At 43.5% G+C, this 22,393-nt stretch overlaps 1 protein-coding gene across 1 annotated transcript; it reads right to left on the bottom strand.

Moving 5' to 3' along the window:
• Positions 1-10,398: 10,398 nt before the first annotated feature.
• Positions 10,399-12,671, bottom strand: TAF7 (TATA-box binding protein associated factor 7). The gene is made up of 2 exons (XM_062188974.1): positions 12,400-12,671; positions 10,399-12,280 (listed from the first exon to the last, which is right to left on the bottom strand). Exon 2 carries the CDS (start codon positions 11,917-11,919, stop codon positions 10,870-10,872), a length of 1,050 nt encoding a protein of 349 aa, XP_062044958.1. The 5' UTR covers positions 11,920-12,280; positions 12,400-12,671; the 3' UTR covers positions 10,399-10,869.
• Positions 12,672-22,393: the final 9,722 nt, after the last annotated feature.

The following is a 22,393-nucleotide window of genomic DNA, read 5'->3' as shown; positions in this document are numbered from 1 at the left end:
AAATGTCCATTGCTTTGCAGAATTTTAATCAAGCAAAATGCTAGTGTAGAAGAAGAGGTTAATGCTTTACGTAAGGTTGACCTGTTTGTGGAAAAGAATTAAAAGGCAACAGGTTCCCTGGTATATACTTCCTACTAGAATAAAGATAAATGTTATTAAAGCTTTAATTCAATATGTGCTACAAATACAACAATGCTTGGGATGTCAAAACTGTGGAATAGATCTAAGTGAACTTTTAGATAAGTACAATAAAAAAATTAAAGAGTTGCAGAAAGAACTGCAGAAGAGGGGATATATTTTAAAAAGGGGCCTGCTTTGAACATGGGGGCTTCTAGTAAAGATTAGATTAGGAAGATAATACTGTAGCTTCTGTAACTAATTTCTGCATAGCTTGACAGCACTCCAGGCCTTGGCTTGTGTGGGCAGCCTGTTATCTTGCACCTGTCTGTGACTGTAACCCGTACTCTGAATATCCCTTGAAAGTCAAAGAAATTGTAAGTAGATGTAGACATAGAATCTAGAGGCAACATAAAATATAAGGTCAATGGTTCTAAGAAAATGGACAACAGACTTGTTATTGTAAGAAGAAAGAATCATTATGTGACATGATATAAAAATAAAGTCTGGTGCTTGAGAGCCAGGGCCATGCCATCAGCCTTGCTGTGAGTGTGTCTCTCATTTCTTCCTGTGCGGATGCCTCCCACACCTTCAGGAACCCCTGGACCTGCTGGAGCTGGACTCTGGCAGCAGGGTCCCAAATACCTGAGTGATCCTGCTCTGCCTTCCCAGGCTCATTATCAGGGAGCTGAATAGCTAGGACTCCAACTGGCACACCAGTATGGGATGCTGACATCTCAAGGCAGCCTCTTAACCTGCTGTGCCACAGAGCTGGCCCCTTACTGACCACTTGTTAAATGTCTGTTAATTACAACTGGTTCATTATGTTTTTAAAAAGATTTGTTTATTTATTTGAAAGGCAGAGTTAGAGAGAGAAAGAGAGCAAGAGCTGAACCAGGCCAAAGCTAGGAGCCTGGGACTGGGTCTCCATCTAGATCTCACATGTGGGTGGCAGGGGCCAGGCTTAGCATAGAGCTGGATCAGAAGTAGAGCAGCAAACAAATAAAGAAACAAAAAACCTCGGCTATGGCCTGGGAAAGCACTAGAAGATGGCCCAAGTCCTTGGGCCCTGCGCTCGCATGGGAGACCCAGAAGAAGCTCCTGGCTCCTGGCTTTGGATCAGCCCAGTTCTGGCCATTGCAGCCATTTGGGGAGTGAACCAGTGGATGGAAGACCTCTCTCTCTCTCTCTCTCCATAATTCTGCCTTTCAAATAAATTTAAACCATCATTGGGGAAAAAAATGTAAAGCAGCCAGTATTCAAACCATATGGGATACATTACAGGCAGAGACTTAACTCACCATGCCACTTCACCAGCCCATTCATTGTTTTTTTTTTTTTAAACATACACCGGATCAATCAAGAGGTGGAAGATAGGTAATCAGCAAGATCAGTGATCAGCTTTTGCAGTATGTTCATTCATAAAGAAACTAAATCATAATCATCTCAAGAATTGGACATGTTAGCTCCAAGTTATTCTAAGTGAAAAAAATTTTAAACTGCATTGTGTAATAGTAACTAACTACTCTTAGTTATTTTAAAGAATGATAGAGGTAATATCATTTAATCCATGAACAACATAGAGAAAATTTAAAGTTACTGGGTATATCAACATTTAAGGCATTATAATTAGGCACTCTATTTGTGCACTACGTACTAAGCAGTATCAGAAGTGATACTATATTAATTGGATTTTACTACAATCACCTAATAGAAATTGGGAATCAGAGTGGGTATTTGGCTTAGCATTGAAGACCCCACTTGATCTGCCCACATCTGGTGTCAGAGTACCTGGGTTGAAGTCATAGTTCTCCCTTGATTCCAGCTTCCTGGTAATGCACACCCTGAGAGGCTCAGCCAGTTTGGCCCCTGCCACCTATGTAGGAGACCTGGAATTGTTTCCAGCTCCCAGCTTTGGCCTGGCCCAGCTATGGCTGCTGTGGGCATTCGGGGAGTAAACCGGTGGGTGGGAGTTCTACCCTCTAACTCAAATAAATAAAAATATAAAAATAAATACATTTGAAATTTTCCTTTGAACCTTCTTGAATAATAAATGAAAGCCTAACAATAAATGCTGAATTCCAACTAAAATGGACAAATATATATTCATGCATGACTTAGAAATGGTTTTGGCTTTTAGATGTACTCCTTAAGACAAAGAGAACCCATTATCATCTCAGTGATAAGGAAGAAGAGGGGCTTATGTTGTGGCATGGCAGGCTAAGCTGTTGCCAGCACCCTGTATTGGATTACTGGTTTGAGGTCTTGTTGCTTTACTTCTAATCCAGCTCCCTGCTAATGTACCAAGTACTTGGGCCCCTGCCATCTGTGAGAGACCTGGATGGAGCTCCGGGCTCCTGGCTTTGGCCTGGACCAGATAGGCCTTTGCAGCTGTTTGGCAAGTGAACCAGCAGATAGAAGCACTCACTCTCTCTTTCTCTCTCTCTCCCCCTTTTTCTTTCTCTGGAACTCTGCATTTCAAATAAATAAGTAAATCTTAAAAACAAGAAAAGACATCTCAAGGCAGGCTTTGTGGTACAGCGGGTTAGCTGCAGCTTGGCATACCCACATCCCACATCAGATGGCTTCCAATCCAGCTTGCTGCTAGTGGCCCTGGGAAGGCAGTGGGCGATGTTCCAAGTACTTGGGTCCCTGCCACCCATGTGGAGACCTGGATGGAGTTTGAAATACAGTTTTACAAACAACAGAAGCAGAAGTCAAGTTCCATGAAATACTTGTTTCTGCTTTTAAGCACATGTCCTCCAGAATATACATACTAGAAAATAAGGGTGAAGGAATTTCTGTTTATTGAAGACAACTACTCATTAAAAACAAAAGATTTATTTTATTTATTTGAAAGAGGGAGGGAGGGAGGAAGAGATCAGCTGGTTCACTCCCCAGATGCCCCCAACAGCCAGGGCTAGGCCAGGCCGAAGCCAGGAGCCAGGACCTAGGAGCCAGGAGCTTCTTCTGGGTCTCCCATGTGGTTGCAGGGGCCCAAGAATTTGGGCCATCTTCCACTGCTTTCCCAGGTTCATTAGTGGGGAGCTGGATCAGGAGTGGAGCAGCTGGGACTTGAACCAGTGTCCATATGGGATGCTGGTGCTGTAGTCGGCAGCTTAGCCTGCTGTACCACAGTGCCAACCGCAAGACCACCACTCTTGATAAGCTGAAATAGCCAAATGACATACTCCCCAGCAACTAGATTTAGAGGTCAGAGTTACTAGAGAAATTAAGGTTTGAACTGAGGCCGGCGCCGTGGCTTAACAGGCTAATCCTCTGCCTTGCGGCTCCAGCACACCGGGTTCTAGTCCTGGTTGGGGCGCCGGATTCTATCCCGGTTGCCCCTCTTCCAGGCCAGCTCTCTGCTATGGCCTGGGAAGGCAGTGGAGGATGGCCCAAGTCCTTGGGCCCTGCACCCGCATGGGAGACCAGGAGAAGCACCTGGCTCCTGGCTTCGGATCAGCACGATGCGCCAGCCGCAGTGGCCATTGGAGGGTGAACCAACAGCAAAAAGGAAGACCTTTCTCTCTGTCTCTCTCACTATCCACTCTGCCTGTCAGAAAAAAAAAAGGTTTGAACTGAGGCCTCAGTGGTAAAAAGGGACCCTTGAAAATACCTAGAGACTGTTCCATGAAAAAGGAACCGTAAGTAGCCATTGTTCTGTAGGGGGAAAGAGCTTGACATTTGAAGTACAGAAAGGCTCGTGGTTGCTTGGTAGTGCACAGTCTCAGTAGTCTATGTTTTCACTTAAAATTCTTCCTGGTGGGACCAGGCATTGTGGAGCAGCAAGTTAAGCTGTTGCTTGAGATGGCCACATCTCATAATGGAGTGCTGGTTTGAGTCCTGGCTACTCTGCTTTGGAGAGTTTCCTGCTAATGTGCTTAGGAAGGTAGTGGATGGCAGCCCATATACGTAGGCTACTGCCACCATTTAGGGACACCTGGATGGCGTTCCTGGCTCCTGGCTTTGGCTTGGCCCGACCCTGACTGTTGCAACTATTTGAGGAATGAACCAGCAGATGGAAGGTCTCTTTCTCTGTCACTCTTTCAAATAAATACATAGATCTTTCTAAAAACAGACTAATTAAAAATTGTTTACTGGAGGCCTCTTACCGAAGAATATTTATTGCAGCATTCTGTGTAATATCAAATGAAAAATGGAACAATTGGGGAATGTATAAAATTAAGAAAAAAATCTCTGAAAAAACATAAATGTTGATAAAGAAGGATTCAGATAATGTCTGAGTGATTTGCAGGATAGTGTTTATAACAGATTCCTGTTTCTTCTGCTTTATATGACCACACATGTATTTAATTGATTAAATGCCAGATAAAAGCATGGACTAACATGTATCAAAAGGATAAGGAGTTTACCCTAGAAAGTTGATGTGAGAGGGATAACTTTTTACTTCTTGTAAAATCTCTACATTGTCTAAAGTTTTTCATGGAGTCTTTTATTTCTATAATATTATAAAACATTCATTTTCATCAAGTTCTTCAAAATTTCTGTTCATGAACCCAGAAATACTGAAAAGTGTAGTCCAACCATGTAACAAACTCATTAGTCAAGGAAGCTGTGAGAAAATAAGTCATTTATGGTAACTTGGGACTTAGTTGGATCCCAGACCTACATCTTTTGCTTTTAAAATTCATGTGACAGATAATTACTTCTATTATGATGTCTTTTAATATTAATGAAAAGCTATACATGAATCAGCCAAGTAAATATTAGAGCTACTGTACTAAACTGTGTAATCTGTATACCACAGATATAGTTGAAATAAATTGTTTCTGCTATAAGCTAATTTCTAAGCTTTCACTTAGAAAATTTCTTAAATTTGCAATGAGTCATGCACATTTAAAACCACTGTTTATACTTTCTACCGTTTGTTCACTCTTTAATTAAAATAATTATTTAATTGCTATTGTGGTCTATATTTTAGCAAGCAGGCAATGTTTGCCTTTGATGTTCACTTACTATATCTCAGACATTGTTCTAAGGAAGTCCATTATATGACAATAGCCAACAATTCCATGAGTTAGTTATCACCTCCATTTTAGAGTTGAGAATAGGCAAATAAGTTATGTTACCTGTCCATGAGGGCGGTCATTGGTCTGGTGGTTAGGATGCTGCTTGGGATGCTCACATTCCAAAACAGACTGCCTGGGGTCAGGTGTCAGCTCCACTCCCTATTCCAGCTTCCTGCTAACGTGCATTCAGGGAGGCAGTGGGTGACAGCTCAAGTAGTTGGGTCCCTGCCACCCATGTGGGAGACCCAGATTGAGTTCCCAGTTCCCAATTTAGGAAGTGAACACTGGGAGAAACATCTCTCTGTACCTCTCAAATGAGTAATAAAGTTAACCAGTGTCACACAATTAATAGGTCACTGAACTAGGATACAAACCTAGGTATATTTCCTGATCTTGAAATTTTTTTAAAGGTTTATTTATTTATTTATTTGAAAGTCAGAGTTACACAGAGAGGAGAGGCAGAGAGAAAGGTCTTCCATCCACTGGTCACTGCCTACCTGGCTGCAACGGCCGGAGCTGTGCCGATCCAAAGCCAGGAGGCAGGAGCTTCCTCAGGGTCTCCCACACGGGTACAGGGGCACAAGAACTTGGGTCATCTTCTACTGTTTTCCCATGCCATAGGAGAGCGCTAGATCGGAAGTGGGACTCAAATCGGTGCCCATATGGGATGCTGGCACTGAAGGCAGTGGCTTTACCTGCTATGCCACAGTGCCAGCCCCGAAATTTTAATCTTTATTCTTCAGTAAATTTACAGTGACTAACAAGCTTTTGGAAAAATGTTTCCCAGTGAAATTATGGCCTAGTGGGAGATAGGAGCAGCAGAAAATTTACACTTTAGTAAATTAGCATGTTCCAGTAGACTGTACAGTGTGTGATAACTGACTCTGAATGCTTAGCTTGGTACTTTAAGTATCCCATTTGTTTGGACAGTATTTGTAGAATGAATAAGAGCGTGAAGTACAGAGTACAAGGAAAACCATAATAGGGTTGCTTAACCTACATGGAGATCAAGAAAGCCTTGCTAGGGTGACATTTAGGTTGAAACATAAATTAAGTAGGACTCTCAAAGGAAAACCTCCTAGGTAGAGTGAACAGCTTGTTAAAAGCCTCTAGGCCCAGAAGAAAAATAAACTCAAAGAAATGTCCAACAGGCTTGGGATATATTAACCATTAGTGTTGGGAAATGATGAACTGGATCACTCTTAATCTTATGTATCACATAATCTTGTGAATCACCTTTTTCAGAAATATAAACTTAATCCTGAGGTTTGTGAGTATCACTTAAGAATTTTAAGACATGATTAGATCACTAGTGGCAGTCAAAAAAATTACATTGTAAAGAACAAGGTTTACACATGGGGCCAGCATTGTGGCACAGCAGACTAAGCCACCACCTGCAACAATGGCATCTCACGTGGGCACCGGTTTGAGTCCTGGCTGCTCTATTTATGATCCTGCTCCCTGCTAATGTGCCTGGGAAAACAGCAGAAGCAGCAGATGGCACACTTGGGCCCCTGCACTCATGTTGGACAGGCTCCTGGCTTCTGCCTGGGCCGGGACTGGTTGTTGCAACCATTTGGGGAGTGAACCAGTAAATGGAAGATCTGTCTCTCCCTCTCTATAGCTCTTTCAAATAAAAAGATTTTTTTTCAATGTTTATTTATACACACCAGTTAGGAAGCTACCATCACTTGCCAGGCAAGATAACAGTGGCTTGCATTAGGACAGTGGGGTGCAGGTGAAGTAGTAATTGAAGTTTTTTTGGAAGTAGAAATCATAAGTGGTTAAGGGGAGGAAGAAATCAAAGAGTTATGGCTCAAGTTTTAGCTTCAGGAGTTGAAGTAGTAGTACCATTTATTTTCATGGAAACTCAGAAGGAAAAGCAAGTTTCTTGAGAGAGGAAGTGTTCTATTTTGTCGAGTTGAGTTTCCTGAAGGATGTTTCAAGTGTGCTTCCAGTACACAGGTGAATAATAAACCTGCTCTCTTCTGAGCCTCAGATATAATTAATGGAGACCTCGGATTCAGCACAGAGCTAATAATTAAAAAATTAATAATGGGGTCAGCAGGCTATTTTGTTAGAGTATCTACCATACTTTTTTTTTTTGACAGGCAGAGTGGATAGTGAGAGAGAGAGAGACAGAGAGAAAGGTCTTCCTTTATGCCGTTGATTCACCCTCCAATAGCCGCTGTGGCCAGCGCGCTGCGCTGATCCAAAGCCAGGAGCCAGGTGCTTCTCCTGGTCTCCCATGCGGGTGCAGGGCCCAAGGACTTGGGCCATCCTCCACTGCCTTCCCGGGCCATAGCAGAAAGCTGGCCTGGAAGAGGGGCAACCGGGATAGAATCTGGCACCCCAACCGGGACTAGAACCCGGTGTGCTGGCGCCGCAAGGCGGAGGATTAGCCTGTTAAGCCACAGCGCCGGCCTACCATACTTCTTTTCCATTACTGAGGGAACTCAGCTATCTTTGATGCTGAGATCTTGATTAAATTATTTGAGGGGCTGACACTGTGGCATAGCAGGTGCTGATTAGTATCCATGCTGCTCCACTTCCAAAACAGCTCACCGTTAATGTCCTCGGAAAAGCATTAGATGGCCCAACTGTTTGGGCCCCTGGCACCCACTTGGGAGACCCAGACACATTTCTGGCTTCAGCCTGGCCCAGCCCTGGCTGTTGCAGCCAATTACGGAGTCAATCAGCAGATGGAGGACCTCTGTCTCTCCCCTTAGATCTGTAACTCTTTCAAATAAGTAAATAAATCTTAAAAAAAAAAAAAAAAAAAAAAAAAAACCTTGGCAAATGTTCTACTGTAAAACCCAACGTGGGGGGAGTTGCTCAGGTGTCACTGCAGTCATATGTACTAAAACATGAGAATCTGTTACCAACACCCAAACACATTTAGGAAATCTGCTTTGTATTACCAAATGTCAAAAAATAATCCAAAGGGATTATTTGGAGGGAAACCTTGCTTAACCCTACAAGTTTCACACCGAAACCTCCCAAGTTCTGAAAATGTTTTTGTAAATTAAAAATGATCTTGTAGAGGAAAAAGTTACCCTTGTGAAGTCTCAAAGGCTCAGCATTCATGATTTTACTTTGGTTCTAATTAGTTTTTATTTTATTTATTTTATTTTTATTTTTTGACAGGCAGAGTGGATAGTGTGAGAGAGAGACAGAGAGAAAGGTCTTTCTTTGCCGTTGGTTCACCCTCCAATGGCTGCCGCAGCTGGTGCACCACGCTGATCTGAAGGCAGGAGCCAGGTGCTTCTCCTGGTCTCCCATGGGGTGCAGGGCCCAAGGACTTGGGCCATCCTCCACTGCATTCCCTGGCCACAGCAGAGAGCTGGCCTGGAAGAGGGGCAACCGGGATAGAATCTGGCACCCCAACCGGGACTAGAACCCGGTGTGCTGGCGCCGCAAGGCGGAGGATTAGCCTGTTAAGCCACAGCGCCGGCCTACCATACTTCTTTTCCATTACTGAGGGAACTCAGCTATCTTTGATGCTGAGATCTTGATTAAATTATTTGAGGGGCTGACACTGTGGCATAGCAGGTGCTGATTAGTATCCATGCTGCTCCACTTCCAAAACAGCTCACCGTTAATGTCCTCGGAAAAGCATTAGATGGCCCAACTGTTTGGGCCCCTGGCACCCACTTGGGAGACCCAGACACATTTCTGGCTTCAGCCTGGCCCAGCCCTGGCTGTTGCAGCCAATTACGGAGTCAATCAGCAGATGGAGGACCTCTGTCTCTCCCCTTAGATCTGTAACTCTTTCAAATAAGTAAATAAATCTTAAAAAAAAAAAAAAAAAAAAAAAAAACCTTGGCAAATGTTCTACTGTAAAACCCAACGTGGGGGGAGTTGCTCAGGTGTCACTGCAGTCATATGTACTAAAACATGAGAATCTGTTACCAACACCCAAACACATTTAGGAAATCTGCTTTGTATTACCAAATGTCAAAAAATAATCCAAAGGGATTATTTGGAGGGAAACCTTGCTTAACCCTACAAGTTTCACACCGAAACCTCCCAAGTTCTGAAAATGTTTTTGTAAATTAAAAATGATCTTGTAGAGGAAAAAGTTACCCTTGTGAAGTCTCAAAGGCTCAGCATTCATGATTTTACTTTGGTTCTAATTAGTTTTTATTTTATTTATTTTATTTTTATTTTTTGACAGGCAGAGTGGATAGTGTGAGAGAGAGACAGAGAGAAAGGTCTTTCTTTGCCGTTGGTTCACCCTCCAATGGCTGCCGCAGCTGGTGCACCACGCTGATCTGAAGGCAGGAGCCAGGTGCTTCTCCTGGTCTCCCATGGGGTGCAGGGCCCAAGGACTTGGGCCATCCTCCACTGCACTCCCTGGCCACAGCAGAGAGCTGGCCTGGAAGAGGGGCAACCAGGATAGAATCCGGACCCCCGACCGGAACTAGAACCTGGTGTGCTGGCGCTGCAAGGTGGAGGATTAGCCTAGTGAGCCGCGGCGCCGGCTGGTTCTAGTTTTAACATGTTTCCTATCAAATAGAAATTTTAAATGGGTTTGAAATGTTTACTTCATGAGGCTAGTATTTTAAAACCAAACCTTTTTTTTTTTTTTTTTTTTTTTTGGCAAATGAAGCTGTCAAAAATGAATTGCATATAACACTGCATTTCATAAATTTTATCACTGATTTTCAAGTACAGATCAAGTGTAAAGCATTAAATTATCTTTAAGGACATGGGAAGTTTAAGAGAATACGAAAACTGTTAAGAGAAATTTTGTAATGCCAGACTATGGTACTGACTTCCTTGAGGATTTCAATGAAATGAAGTGGCTAAATCACTTATCAGGATATTAAATAACTGTAGGAATTAAAGTAAAAATAATTGGAAACATAATCTAATCCAAACCAGTGCTGTGGTTTATTGGACTTCACTTGATAGCCATTGCTTTTATTTCCAATATTTTCTGCAGGTAAAAACAGTGCTTTTAAAAAAGGGTAAAGTAGGCCTTCATCATACTAGAGTAGTTTAGAATGGCTCTGTATCTCATGTTTTCCAGCCTCCCAATGGAGCAGGTGGATTAGAACCTTAATAGAATGCAAAGATGACATTTCCCAATTTCTGCTATGTTCCTTTTTTTTTTTTTTTAAACCCACAACTGCTTCTTTACCTGCAAAGCAGGACCAAACTGACCAATCATTAAACTCTACCGAGGAACCACCTCAAAAGATTATCTGACTCCTATTACCAATGAAATATCAAGACACATAAGTTGAAAATTAGTTGCTTTTATTTGTTAGAAACCTTATGAAATTATTTGCATCTCTACATGTGCGAAACTGCTTCGATTTAACTGAGAAAATAGTTAGGGAAACATATGCAAACCAACTTCACTGCCTCTACACTAGGTTCTTACCTATCTCAGAAGGCACCACATGGCAGCAATAGCAGCTTCTGGGAAATGGGGAAACAGCAGCAAAGTCCTGCAATGCAGCTGTGAATATGAGGGTTCAGCTGTTCATTCCACTAACCCTACAACTTCCTAACAATTACATTACTGCCTAGTCAATCCTAATTCTATAGAATGAACACCTAGCAAAGTGCTTCTGAAAACCAAGATAATTTAAAAAGAACTTCTAGCATTAGAAGGAACGGGAACTACTGCAAAATCTTAAAATCCAGAAAAAGTGATGAAGATTTTCTTAGTGTGGACCCATCAGGTTCAAAATGATCAAAATTCTTCTTACTTCTCTAGGAGTGACTCCAGCTCTTCCTGCAAAGAGCTGAGCTGCTCCTTTTCTCGGTCTTCCTTTTGCTTTAACTCATCCAGCACAGCCTGAAATCTGTTCTTGAGAGCCAGGTTTTCCACCTTCATGATGAGATCCTCCTGTCGCTTGGCCCTGTCCTGGGTCTCCTGGAGCTTGCCTTTCATGTTGTCAATCTGCTTCTGAATGCCCATAACCAGCTGGTTGGTGCCTTCGTTTTCTTGGTGCTGTTCATCCGACTCATTCAGCTTGTCCTGCAGCTGTCTCTCCAGGTCTTCCTCAGTGTCGATGATGTTTATATCTTCTTCGTCCTGGTGCTGGGCGTCATCTTCATCCTCGCTGCTGCTGCTGAGGTCATTGAATATCTCCCGAAGCTCATCGTGCTCCAGGGAGTCCTGGCCCTGCCGGTGGCCAGACATTCCTGGGGAAGAGATGTCAAGGCCTTGATTCTCCGTCTCTTTTGTTTCATCTTCAGCAATTATCTCCCAGCGAGTACTGACAGCTTCTGCATCTGTACTCAGCAACCGCTTCACTTCTTTCTCCACATCTGGAGACTCAATATACTTTTTCTTTGCTGTCTTCCGGAATCTTCTCTTTCTGACATTCTTTAGAGGCAAAGTAATTCCATGGTTCCAGACGAACTTTTTCTCTTTGTCCTTATCCTTTTTCTTGCTTGCTTTGGGGTCAGCAGCAGCAACTGGCTCCTCCACAGGGGGATAAAGATCACCATCAACTGTGGACACGAGCATCTGACAGATATCAGCAGTCTTGTAAAAGGTTTTTTTATCGATGGTTTTCAAGCTTTCCATAACACATGGCAGATCCACCAGTTTTGAGGCCAGAGGGACCCGGTCCACTCTGACAATTCCATGACGCCCATCGGGGTGTAACTCGATGGTCAGTCTGTCTTTCAGGTTGACATGTCCCGACTGCACTGCCCTCCTCACAGTAGCAGCATATTCTGGAGGCAGGCGCAAGATAAACTGGCTCTCCAGCTCATGAGGGGCATCATCTTTGCTCTTACTCATCCTCACTTCTTTGTGACTCCCTTCTCCTAATAAACACTTGCTGCACTGAGAAGTTTCACCTACTGCAACAATTTAAAAGACCAGTTCCTTATGAATTAAAATCTCTTAACAACAGAGGGTTCTATGCAGAACAGCAGCTAAGCGTCTGTTTTGTCTTAATTTTTAATCAAGCCACAAATCTTTTCTCTAAATATGCTGCACTCCACACCCACAGTTTTGTTACCGACACACTGGCTTATTCAGAGAATTAAGTCCATTTAAAGCCTGGAGCTGCGATGCCGAGTTCCAACCTCTAGGTGCCGCCTCCGGACAATGCCGACAGAGCAAGCGAGCGAGCGAGCAGGAAAGCAAATGGCGGCTCCTGCGGAATGAGGACGGCACAAAGTTAGGACAAGCAGACACCACCGACCCAAACTCTCCCGAAACAAGCATAACTGAAAACGCGGGGCGCAGCGAGCTGCCTTTGCCTCGGGTACTTACAATCCAGTGACGATTATAAATTCAGCTGCTCCGCGCCGGGCGCAGGCGGCGGGGGGAGGAAGCCACTCGCTGCAAAGCGGCGGGGAGCCTCTTCTCTCCCCGACTCCTTTGTTCTCCCTGCCGCTCAGCTGAGTGATCCGCTACTGATTACCAATGCAGCGGTCCCGGCGGGAAGAGCGAAATCTCGCCGAGACGCGCTGCGCAGAGCCACGCACCCGGAGGCTCTGCAGGCATCCGCCTGCAGCCGCTTGCAGGGCTGGCTTTAAAGCCGCGCTGCGTCACGGCGCGGCGCGGGGCGGGAAGCGGCCGTGAGTGACAGCACGGCCGGGCGGGAAGACGGCCCGCCCCCAGCGCGCGCAGACGCAGTCGCGGCACTGCGCTTCCGGCCGGGACTCTCCTCTCCAGCGGGGTTGTTTTACGGCGTGAAAATGAGGTTTCCTGCCGACCTAGTTTGAAAATGAGAGATAACGATTGCAGGAAGGTCACAGAGCCTCCCCTGCTGAGCCAGCATTTGTACCGGAGCGGCAAGCGCCGAGATAGCGTCTGGGCTTCCAGGGTCAGGGCGTGCTTGCAGAAAGCGTTTTGCTTCGGGAAACGTCTCGCGTGTTCCCCAGGAGTTATCCATTCTGGTGTCGGTGCAGGAGTTTGTAACTAACCACAAAGTGGATTTAAAAGTTCCCAAATCAATGGCGTAAGGAGAGCATGCTGTCCACTGTGTGGTTCTGTGTGTATTTTAATTATGAAAGTGCCCGGAGGGGGACCGTGCTTCTGGGTTTATTTCTGTTTTGGAGCTCTCCAGGGGGCCAGGGGTGATTTCTCGTTGGCGTAGTAGGCATAGATAGAAATGTAAGCAGGTTTCTCTGTAGCTCGGCCTCTCAAATAAATCTTTAAGCAGAATAGACAAGTTCTTAGGACCTGTGGACAGATGCTGTGGCTAAAGTAGAATGTGTAAATGAGGAATTTTTACTGCCTGTAACGTACCAGTAATTTTTAAATTACTTTGGAATTTTTTTCCACTCCGTCTACTGTTTTGCTGTATTCTGCTTATCTCGTCTGTGGATTCTCAGGTATTCTTCACCCCATATTTGTGGTTCTTTGGCACAGCTGTAACAGCTTCCACTTATTTTTGTTCTTTTCCATTTAGTTTTTAGTAGGACCCGTTTGGTAGAGCATCAAGGTCATTTAACTTACGCCCTCTAAAATATTAACAACAAGTTAAATTTAAGAGAACTCCCAGAAAGTAATTAACATTTCTAAAATTTGCATTATTTCTTTGTGTACTTGTTGATTGTCTTCCTTACACCAGATTATATCCCAGGGCCTAGTAACAGAATACAGGAGACACACAAAAATAATTTGATAATTGAATGAAACAGTTAACTTATCTAGAAATAACATAGTCTTAAAAATATAATAATTTGCTGGAGAAAATACATTCTATGTCACTTAAAGTGAGTTTGAGTCACTTTATAGTATATTCATTCCCTTTCTTGTCAAGGATAGCAGCAGTTGTTACAGTGTTTTTAGCAATAGAGCGTGTGAGTGTGGTGCAAACAAACTGTGAAACTGTGACACGGGAGGAAATGAAAGTGGGCTGGCACAGGTTTGCTTTTTTGGTTCATTTTAAAGAGAAAGTATGTCCTTCCATGTAACCACATTATTTCTGTCCCATAATATGCTGAAGAATGTTGGCTGATTCATCAATAATTTCCAGGATAATCTATTTCCTGTTTTTTGAAGATGATATTTTTAATCGACCTTTTATTTTACCTGCTTTTACTTATTTTATAAATTTAAGCACTTATTCTCTGCATAGTGCTCTATTTAGCCATATAAGACCATGTACATATATGAAAATAATCCAAATATTACTTTGTATTTTAATTCTCCATGTGTTTCATGATGCTCAAATATATTTGCACAGAAGGTAATTTGACATGAATTGTATGCAATTCTGATTTGCCAGAAGACTGTTTTAATTAGCAGACCTCTAAATGGAAGATTATCAGAGATAACTGAAAGGACTGATACCAGTTTTCCCAAAGTACTACCTACTACAATCTTGAAACATATTGTTTGCTTTTGAATTTAACACATTTTCCAATTATTGGTTTTTCACTTGGGGATATGGGTTATACTGATTCTACAACTGAAATCTTTGCCATATCACCAGTTGTGATTGTTTTCAAATTCATTAGACATACCGAAAAACTCTAAATTAGTGAAAGAGTTTTACCCCTGTGGATGTTCCATAGAGTATCTGTAATAGGAGTGAACCAAAGATTTGGGGACAGCAAAAAATTTTCCAGTGTGGTAGCATTACCTGTGGTTAAGGAGTATTGCAGTCACTGCTGCTAATGCTGTATGTTTGGAAAATCCCTTTAATAAGCTATGAAATTACTTAAAAAAGACTGCTTATATTTTGGAGGATAAAATAAATATGGGTGATGTGAGAAGTTCTGATTAAATTTTAGAGGAAGAAAATTATAGAGCTGAGGAAATAGGAAACACTCTTAAAAAGTAAGCTTATGCACTGCTATGTCACCATATATTTTTAAAGTAAAATACAAGTTAACTAAAAATGTGTCACAGGTCCTGTACTAAAAAATGCTTTCTATTGAAAAAAATCAAAACCTAACTTAGACTGGTTTAAAGAATATCTCAAAAACCAGGTAGTCTAGAGCAGCTGTGTCCAGTGGGAATATAATGTGAGTCACAGGTATGGTTTTATAATCTCTAGTAGCCACATTAGAATATCAGAAAGAAGCAAGTGGAATTAATTTCAGTAATTTTATTTAATCCAATTTCCCTAAAATATAATTGTGTCATGGAATCAGCTTACAAACGATTACCAATACAACTATTACCAATTCTCTTTAAAAATTTTACTTATTGGAGAGTCAGAGAAAGAATGTGCTGTGCTACCCATCCACTGGTTCATTCCCCAAATGCCCACAAAGGCCAGGATTCTTGCAACTGGGAGCTGGGAAGTGAATCCAGGTCTCCACAGGGGTGGCGGGACCTCAACTACAGCCTCCTAGGGTCTGAATTAGAGGAAGCTAAAGTCAGAAGCCAGAGCCAGGAGTCAATGCCAGCACTCTGATGTGGGAAGTGGGCATCCTAACAGATGTCTCGAGTGCTAGGTTAAATACCTGCCCCTACACTCATCTTTTTTGTTGTGTCTTCAAAATCTAATGCTGTTTTGCACTTAACAGTACATTTCTTTTCTTTTTTTTTTTTTTTTGGACAGGCAGAGTGGACAGTGAGAGAGACAGAGAGAAAGGTCTTCCTTTTGCTGTTGGTTCACCCTCCAATGGCCGCCGCGGCCGGCGCACCGCGCTGATCCGATGACAGGAGCCAGGTGCTTATCCTGGTCTCCCATGTGGGTGCAGGGCCCAAGCCCGTGGGCCATCCTCCACTGCACTCCCTGGCCACAGCAGAGAGCTGGCCTGGAAGAGGGGCAACCGGGACAGAATCCGGTGCCCCAACCAGGACTAACCCAGTGTGCCGGCGCCGCAAGGCGGAGGATTAGCCTAGTGAGCCGTGGTGCCGGCTAACAGTACATTTCAATTTGATCTAGTGGCCACATGCGGCTGGTGATTACTACACCAGAGAGTGTGAATCTGGAAGTGTAATTGTCTCTAATATGATACAGTCATGGCCTACAACAAATTATTTCTCTCTTCCCAGTTTTGAAGAACATTTATCCTTTTTCATTATTCTTTCAGGTGTGCCCTTCTCTCCTTGTGAACTTCCAAAGGCTGTACAGTCACAGGATACTTGCCAACACTAACTAGAGAACTTCCTTCCTTGTCCACATCAGGTTAAAAAAGTGGCTCTCCCCAACTAAAGTCTGTCTTTCCATATGATTGAACTGACTTAGGCTATGTACCTGTCCCTTGCTCAATAATACCTTGGAAATGACATAAGCCTGTGTTTTCAAAGTGGGTGAGAGAGAGTGACATTTGGCAATGTCCAGACATTCTGAACTGTCATATGTCATATGTCATGTCTGTCATAATTGTAGGGGTGGGATCTACTAGCATCTGTTGGGTAGAGACCGGAGTTATGTTACTGCTAAACATCCTGCAAGGCACTGAACAGCCCCCAATGACAAAGAATTACCTGATTCAAAATAATACCAAGGTTGAGAAACCTACCCGAAACTTAACCTTTTTTTTTTTTTTGGACAAGCAGAGTGGACAGTGAGAGAGAGACAGAGAGAGAGAGAGAAAGGTCTTCTTTTTCTGTTGGTTCACCCTCCAGTGGCTGCCACGGCCGGCGGGCTATGGCTGGCGCGCTGCGGCCAGCGCACTGCGCTGATCCGAAAGCAGGAGCCAGGTGCTTCCTCCGGGTCTCCCATGCAGGTGCAGGGCCCAAGAACTTGAGCCATCCTCCATTGCACTCCCGGGCCACAGCAGAGAGCTGGACTGGAAGAGGAGCAACCGGGACTAGAACCGGTGCCCATATGGGATGCTGGCACCACAGGCGGAGGATTAGCCTATTGAGCTGCGGCGCCAGCCCAAAACTTAACTTTTTAAGCCTATAATTCCTAAGTACTATCCACACTTAAGCTACAAAGAAGCATTAGAAGAAAGGAAAACAGGTGGGCAACCATTAACATCCATGAAAGAACAGACTGGTTTTGGAATTACAGAAGTATATATGTATTGAAAAGTGTGGAGAGACATCATATTTAAATTAAATCAGTAAGCATATAATGAAATTACTGATGATTTTTTACCAGTATTTTCTCTTTACAAAGACCATTTATTTTTTACGCTATTGGATTTAGTGAGAATTCCGTTGTACAATTAAAAATTCTTTTTACAATGGATAACTCCTTACCCCACTTTTTTTTAAATAAAAAAATTCGATTGTGTATCTTCTTGAAAAGGAAATTTCGAGAGAGAAGAATTCTGTAAGAATTCTTAAATTTGGATCAACCTGAATAAATTAAAACATTTGATTCAAGTTTCGTGGAAAGGCCTTTTATTAAAATGTCAAGAAGAAACCATGATTTTCACCCTTCTTGATAAAGCAGCTGGTATTCTACAGTCCCGGGAAGTAGAGCGCAATCAGACTTTCCGAAGTAACATGCGGTCGATACCACAGTGGGCCTCTGGGTGCCGCTGTCGGCCAATCCGTTGCCAGAGCGAAAGCGAACGATCCTTGGGCAACTGTGACGCAGCGGACCCCAACCCGCACACCAGGAGACTCGGTATGTCCTCTCTCGCAGTCTCATCTTGGGCAGAAATTAATGGCTCCAGGCGAGGCGCTGCACCTTCCTCCAGCTCGCTCTCGTCGTTCGGAAGCGTGGCGAGGCGCCCTGGGTTCCGAGAGGCCGCGGGGAGAGAGGCCCTGCACCTCGGGGGAGCGCGGAGCGGAGCAGTCGCTGTCCCCTCCTTGCTGCCTTTGTGCTGCCTGCAGAACTACGTGGCAGAAGCGCTCCCAGATTCCGGAAGAGAAGGCTGGGGATCTCAAGGCGGAGAATCTCGCAGAAAGCCGGAAACAGCGGGTGAGTGTGAGAAGCCTCCCACCGGAACTTGAAAATGACAGGATTAATGTAGCGGGTTTGCCAAGGGCAGTCCCTAGGCCATTTGAATTTGAAACCACTGGAAATCATACGAGAAGTTTTTCGTATACATGTAATCATCCTGGATATATTTAGTAGCGTGGTGACATTTGGCACGTTTTGTTTCAGAAAATCTGGGAAACGTCTTAATAGGGGCAGCATTTACTCTTAAATCCGTAGTAGATTCAGACGCTGGCAATAACTACAAATTTATCAGGTTAGTTTATGTAACTCTCTCCCCTCCCGAATGTAAGGAGAGTACTAGAGCAGTAAATACTCCTGAGTAGCTGTTGAAACCCTGCACCAGAGGAGCAGAGCGGCCGCAACTTGGTGGTGGGAAGGGAGCCGACCAGCTCAGTGCAAGACACAGCCGTGGATGCCAGTGCCGGTCCTTGGATAGCCCGCCTCACGTGTGCAGCAGTCAGCCTCGCTTCCTGCAGCTCCTCTGCATTCTTCGTGTGGTCCTTATTGGCCCCCGTGACCTCCTTAAGGTAGAGCAGGGTTCTCTGCACTTTGCACAAAGTCTCATAGGCATACAGAAGCTATCTGCTGTCCAGTGACTATAGCAGTCCTTGATTTTACCATGGAAGAGAAGAGGGGAAGCTGTTTTAGGACCCATTTCAGAGTCCTGGTGGAAGTGGAGATTGAGAACTGTAGTACAGGTGACTTGCAGCCAGGTGTCTAGTCCAAACAGAAGTAAGAATTGTGGTTGCCCCCACAAAACCACAGAACTGGAAGCCCTGCTCTGCAAAAGTAGGTGAAAATAATTGTGGACGGGAAGAATCGCACTGGCAAAGGTTTCACCTCCAAGAATTGCTAAGTAATTCTCTTGTCAGCTCCTGAGACTGGAAAGCTAAACAGGGAGCAGACCCTGAAATATGTCACCATCAGAGACACCCGCAGGACAGGCTGTCCCTCTGCTCCAGCACAGGCACCACTGCAATATCAGCTGAATCAACAAAAACGCTCCCGTTTTCCATCAGCCTGCCTGTTTGGTCTGACGATCAGGACACCCACCCACGCCTCTATTGCACTTCAGTGCTTTCAGCCCTGAAAGCCTCTGATTACTCCCTGACCAGTGACCTGGCACCTCAGGCGCTGCCATCTGTGTGTGGGTCAATACAGAGTGCCCTGTGTTTGGGGAGACTGCCTTTGCACCGACTCTGCCGCTGACCAGAACTTGATGGGCTCAGTGTCACCCTGAGCCTGCCTGGCTTGGGCACAACCACCACAAGAATGCGAGGAAGACCGCGTGTTGGGAGCTGCAACCTGGCGAAGACTGACTGACTTGACATTGCCCACACACAGTGCGACCCAGCTACCTGGTCACGCAAGTGGATGCCAACTGGGGCGTGACTCCCAGCTGCCATTTCATGTGTTTCAAGGCAGCTAACCTGGCTCTTCAGCCTAGAGATGCACATGAGCTACGTGTACACAGGGCTGCTACAGGTGATAAAACATGCTGCCCTCCAGGGTTTGCTGGTTGCTGTGTGAGATGGCAAGTCCGCGTGCTTCACCTGGTCTTTGCCAACAGTTATCAGGGGCTGCTGCCGGATCTTCCTGACTACCCTGGCACATTCCAAAAGGCAAGCCAAGCTCTGTGGTTTTACCAGATGATCACCTTGGCCTTGATCTCTGTGTTCATCTTCCTCAAAATGACTCTGGCCGTCACGTCGTACCTGCTGCACATTCCTCTAGCTTCATTGCTGGGAGCTGCTTTCAGCCTGGTCCCTGGTCCAAGCCTGGATGTGAAGTGGTTCCCAACTTAAAGAAGGAAGATTTGAACTTTTCCTGCAGTTAGTGTGGCTTCAGATGCTAACAGTGTTTCAACTGGATATTCTCTGGGAAGCCAGCAAGGAAGCCTTAAATGTTAACATTGGATTCAAATGTATTCGTGTGAGTTTTAATATTTTTAATTTTTATACATATCATCCTATTATAAGTCCTCTGGCTTTTTTTGTCAGGGGAGTTTTCTTGGGTGGTTTTTGTGTATATTTTTATCTCTCTCTTTAGGTTACAGTTCCTTTGGGGAAAAGCTTTGCCTAGTAATAGATATTTGGAAAGGTTATGCTTCCTGTTAAATAGTCCCTTCCTGACAATATTGACGGAATTTAATTGCATCTTTAAATTTCTACCCTTGAATTGCATATACTTGTATTTGTCCTTGATAAGCTGAAAAACTATAGATTTGGTTATACAAAAACAATTTTCTGTCCAAGAACTATTCTTGTGGGCTTTGATTCTTTCCTCATTTTCTGAACCTTTCTCAGTCATGATCTTCATAGGTTGGTTGACTGCCACAATCTGGCTTAAATTGTTCCTGAAAATGACAAACTCTGGAATGCAGATAGCACAGTTCTCTAATTTGGGGGTTAAAATAAATACCTTAAACCTGGGGCATTTTAGTTGTAACCTTTTATTAATAAACATTGCAATGAGAAAAAGAAGGAAGGTGGTAGCCTTGTCTTCCTAGTTAAAAAATACTACTGCTTAAGAAACCAACTTCTCAGCCAATGCCATGGCTCACTTGGTTAATCCTCCGCCTGTGGCACCAGCATCCCATATGGGTACTGGGTTCTAGTCCCGGTTGCTCCTCTTCCAGTCCAGCACTCTGCTGTGGCCCGGGAAGGCAATGAAGGATGATCCAAGTGTGTGGGCCCCTGCACCCACATGGGAGACCAGGAAGACCTGGCCCCTGCCTTCGGATGGGCACAGCACCGGCCGTGGTGGCCATTTGGGGGGGTGAACCAACAGAAGGAAGACCTTTCTCTCTGTCTCTCTCTACCTGTCAAATAAATAAATAAATAAAAAGAAACCAACTTCTCTCAGAAGACAGTGTCATTGTATGAACACATATCATCCCAACAGACTGTCTAAAAATAAAAAATCTGGCTTTTTTCTTTTCAGTTAAGAAGAATTAATAGCATAACCTCTTTGGGCTTAAATTTAAACTTTAAATTATATATTCATATGGTATTTTTCTGATGAATTTCCAAGATCCCAGTGTTACTTCAAAATAGATTTGAGTGACTTTTAAAAACTTTAAAACCCACATAATACAGAGACGTTTCAGAAAAGAAGAAAACCTTAAAAACTTGTTCTTCAAGTTACATCAAGATGTTTCTCAGTCCGATGAAGAAATATCAAGATGTTATAAAAACAGTGCTGTGATAGAGAAAAAGATAATCTAATGAGCCTTCAAAACCAGAAAAAGAAAAGGAAAATGTTTAAAGAAATGAAGCCATTTTTCACTACCAGCAGCTGCTTTTTCCTCACCCTCCACAACAGTCTAAGGGAAGAGGGTCTTGTTTACCAGAGGAACCCTGTTTGAGCATCATGGAATGACCTAGAGGCCCCATTGTAAGTAAGTAAGAGGCACAGCTAGAAGGATACAACTGGTAGGCGCCCATACATCTCTTAGAGATGTTGTTAGGAGTACAAGGGTCCTCCAGTGTCCCCTGCCAATCTGCTTAAATTGTTTGGCTTCAAAATGACTTTACATAATCAGAACTAGAAACTACACAAGGCTTTGGAGTAAAAACTACACATGGCTTTGGAGCTATGGCATCAAGGCAACTTTTTTTCAGGCTTAAGAATTTATCCTGATGACCATTAAAGAATCAATGCTGATTTTTTCAAATGGTGATCTTGCTACATGATAAAGTTTTGTAATAAACTATAATACAAAACAGTCACCACCTGTAACTCACTATTCTTTGTATATTATAAAATATCTTTGAAAGTATAAATTAGGGATTAAAATGTTCCATATGATACATGTACAAATTCTTAAGATTGTAGTCTTGTACAGCAAACTATTATGTTGGTATATCCTTTTCCTTATTTGCAAATGATTGGAGGAAAAACTACATTCCTTACTTTAAAAAGAAACACACATTCTTCAGAATCACAAAATTTCTGATAAATAAAGCACAGTGGAAGGAAATGGGATGGTCCGATTTTTTGGAAAGTAGCTTACATTCTAAATTTTTTTTTCCAATTTTTTATCCTCTACTAAAACTTGGAAATTATCAAGTAATCAAGGTGCTACAGAAAAAAGAGCAGGTACAGAATTGTCCTCCATAAAGTATTAGAGAGCTCTTTGCTCTAATTTCCTGAAAAGCAAGAAGGAAAACCAGCTAGCTTGGGGATACTAGGATTCCCTAGGGTATTGCAATTTAGCAACGTTTTGACATGGTTAAGTAAATGAACATAGTAGTTTTCTTTTCCATAAAGAAAACTATATATAGCAGAAGGATTAACTGTTTCTCTGACAATAATAACTTCCGGAAAGATCAGGTTAGGAAGTATTTTTTAGGCGTGCAGTAACTGCTTAGGACTCTGGGCGCCGCTGTTCACCTATCTGGGCGATACCGGCTGTGACACACACGCAATGGGGAAAAAAAAAAAAAAGGACCC

This window comes from Lepus europaeus, chromosome 4 (genome assembly GCF_033115175.1).
Source record: "Lepus europaeus isolate LE1 chromosome 4, mLepTim1.pri, whole genome shotgun sequence".
Taxonomy (NCBI): domain Eukaryota; kingdom Metazoa; phylum Chordata; class Mammalia; order Lagomorpha; family Leporidae; genus Lepus; species Lepus europaeus.
The sequence above is the reverse complement of the archived record's forward strand: the minus strand, read 5'-3'. Positions and strand labels throughout refer to the sequence as shown.

What these genes read in the sequence shown, in the direction of transcription:
- TAF7 (XM_062188974.1), bottom strand. Translation starts at nt 11,919, where the DNA reads ATGAGTAAGAGCAAAGATGATGCCCCTCATGAGCTGGAGAGCCAGTTT.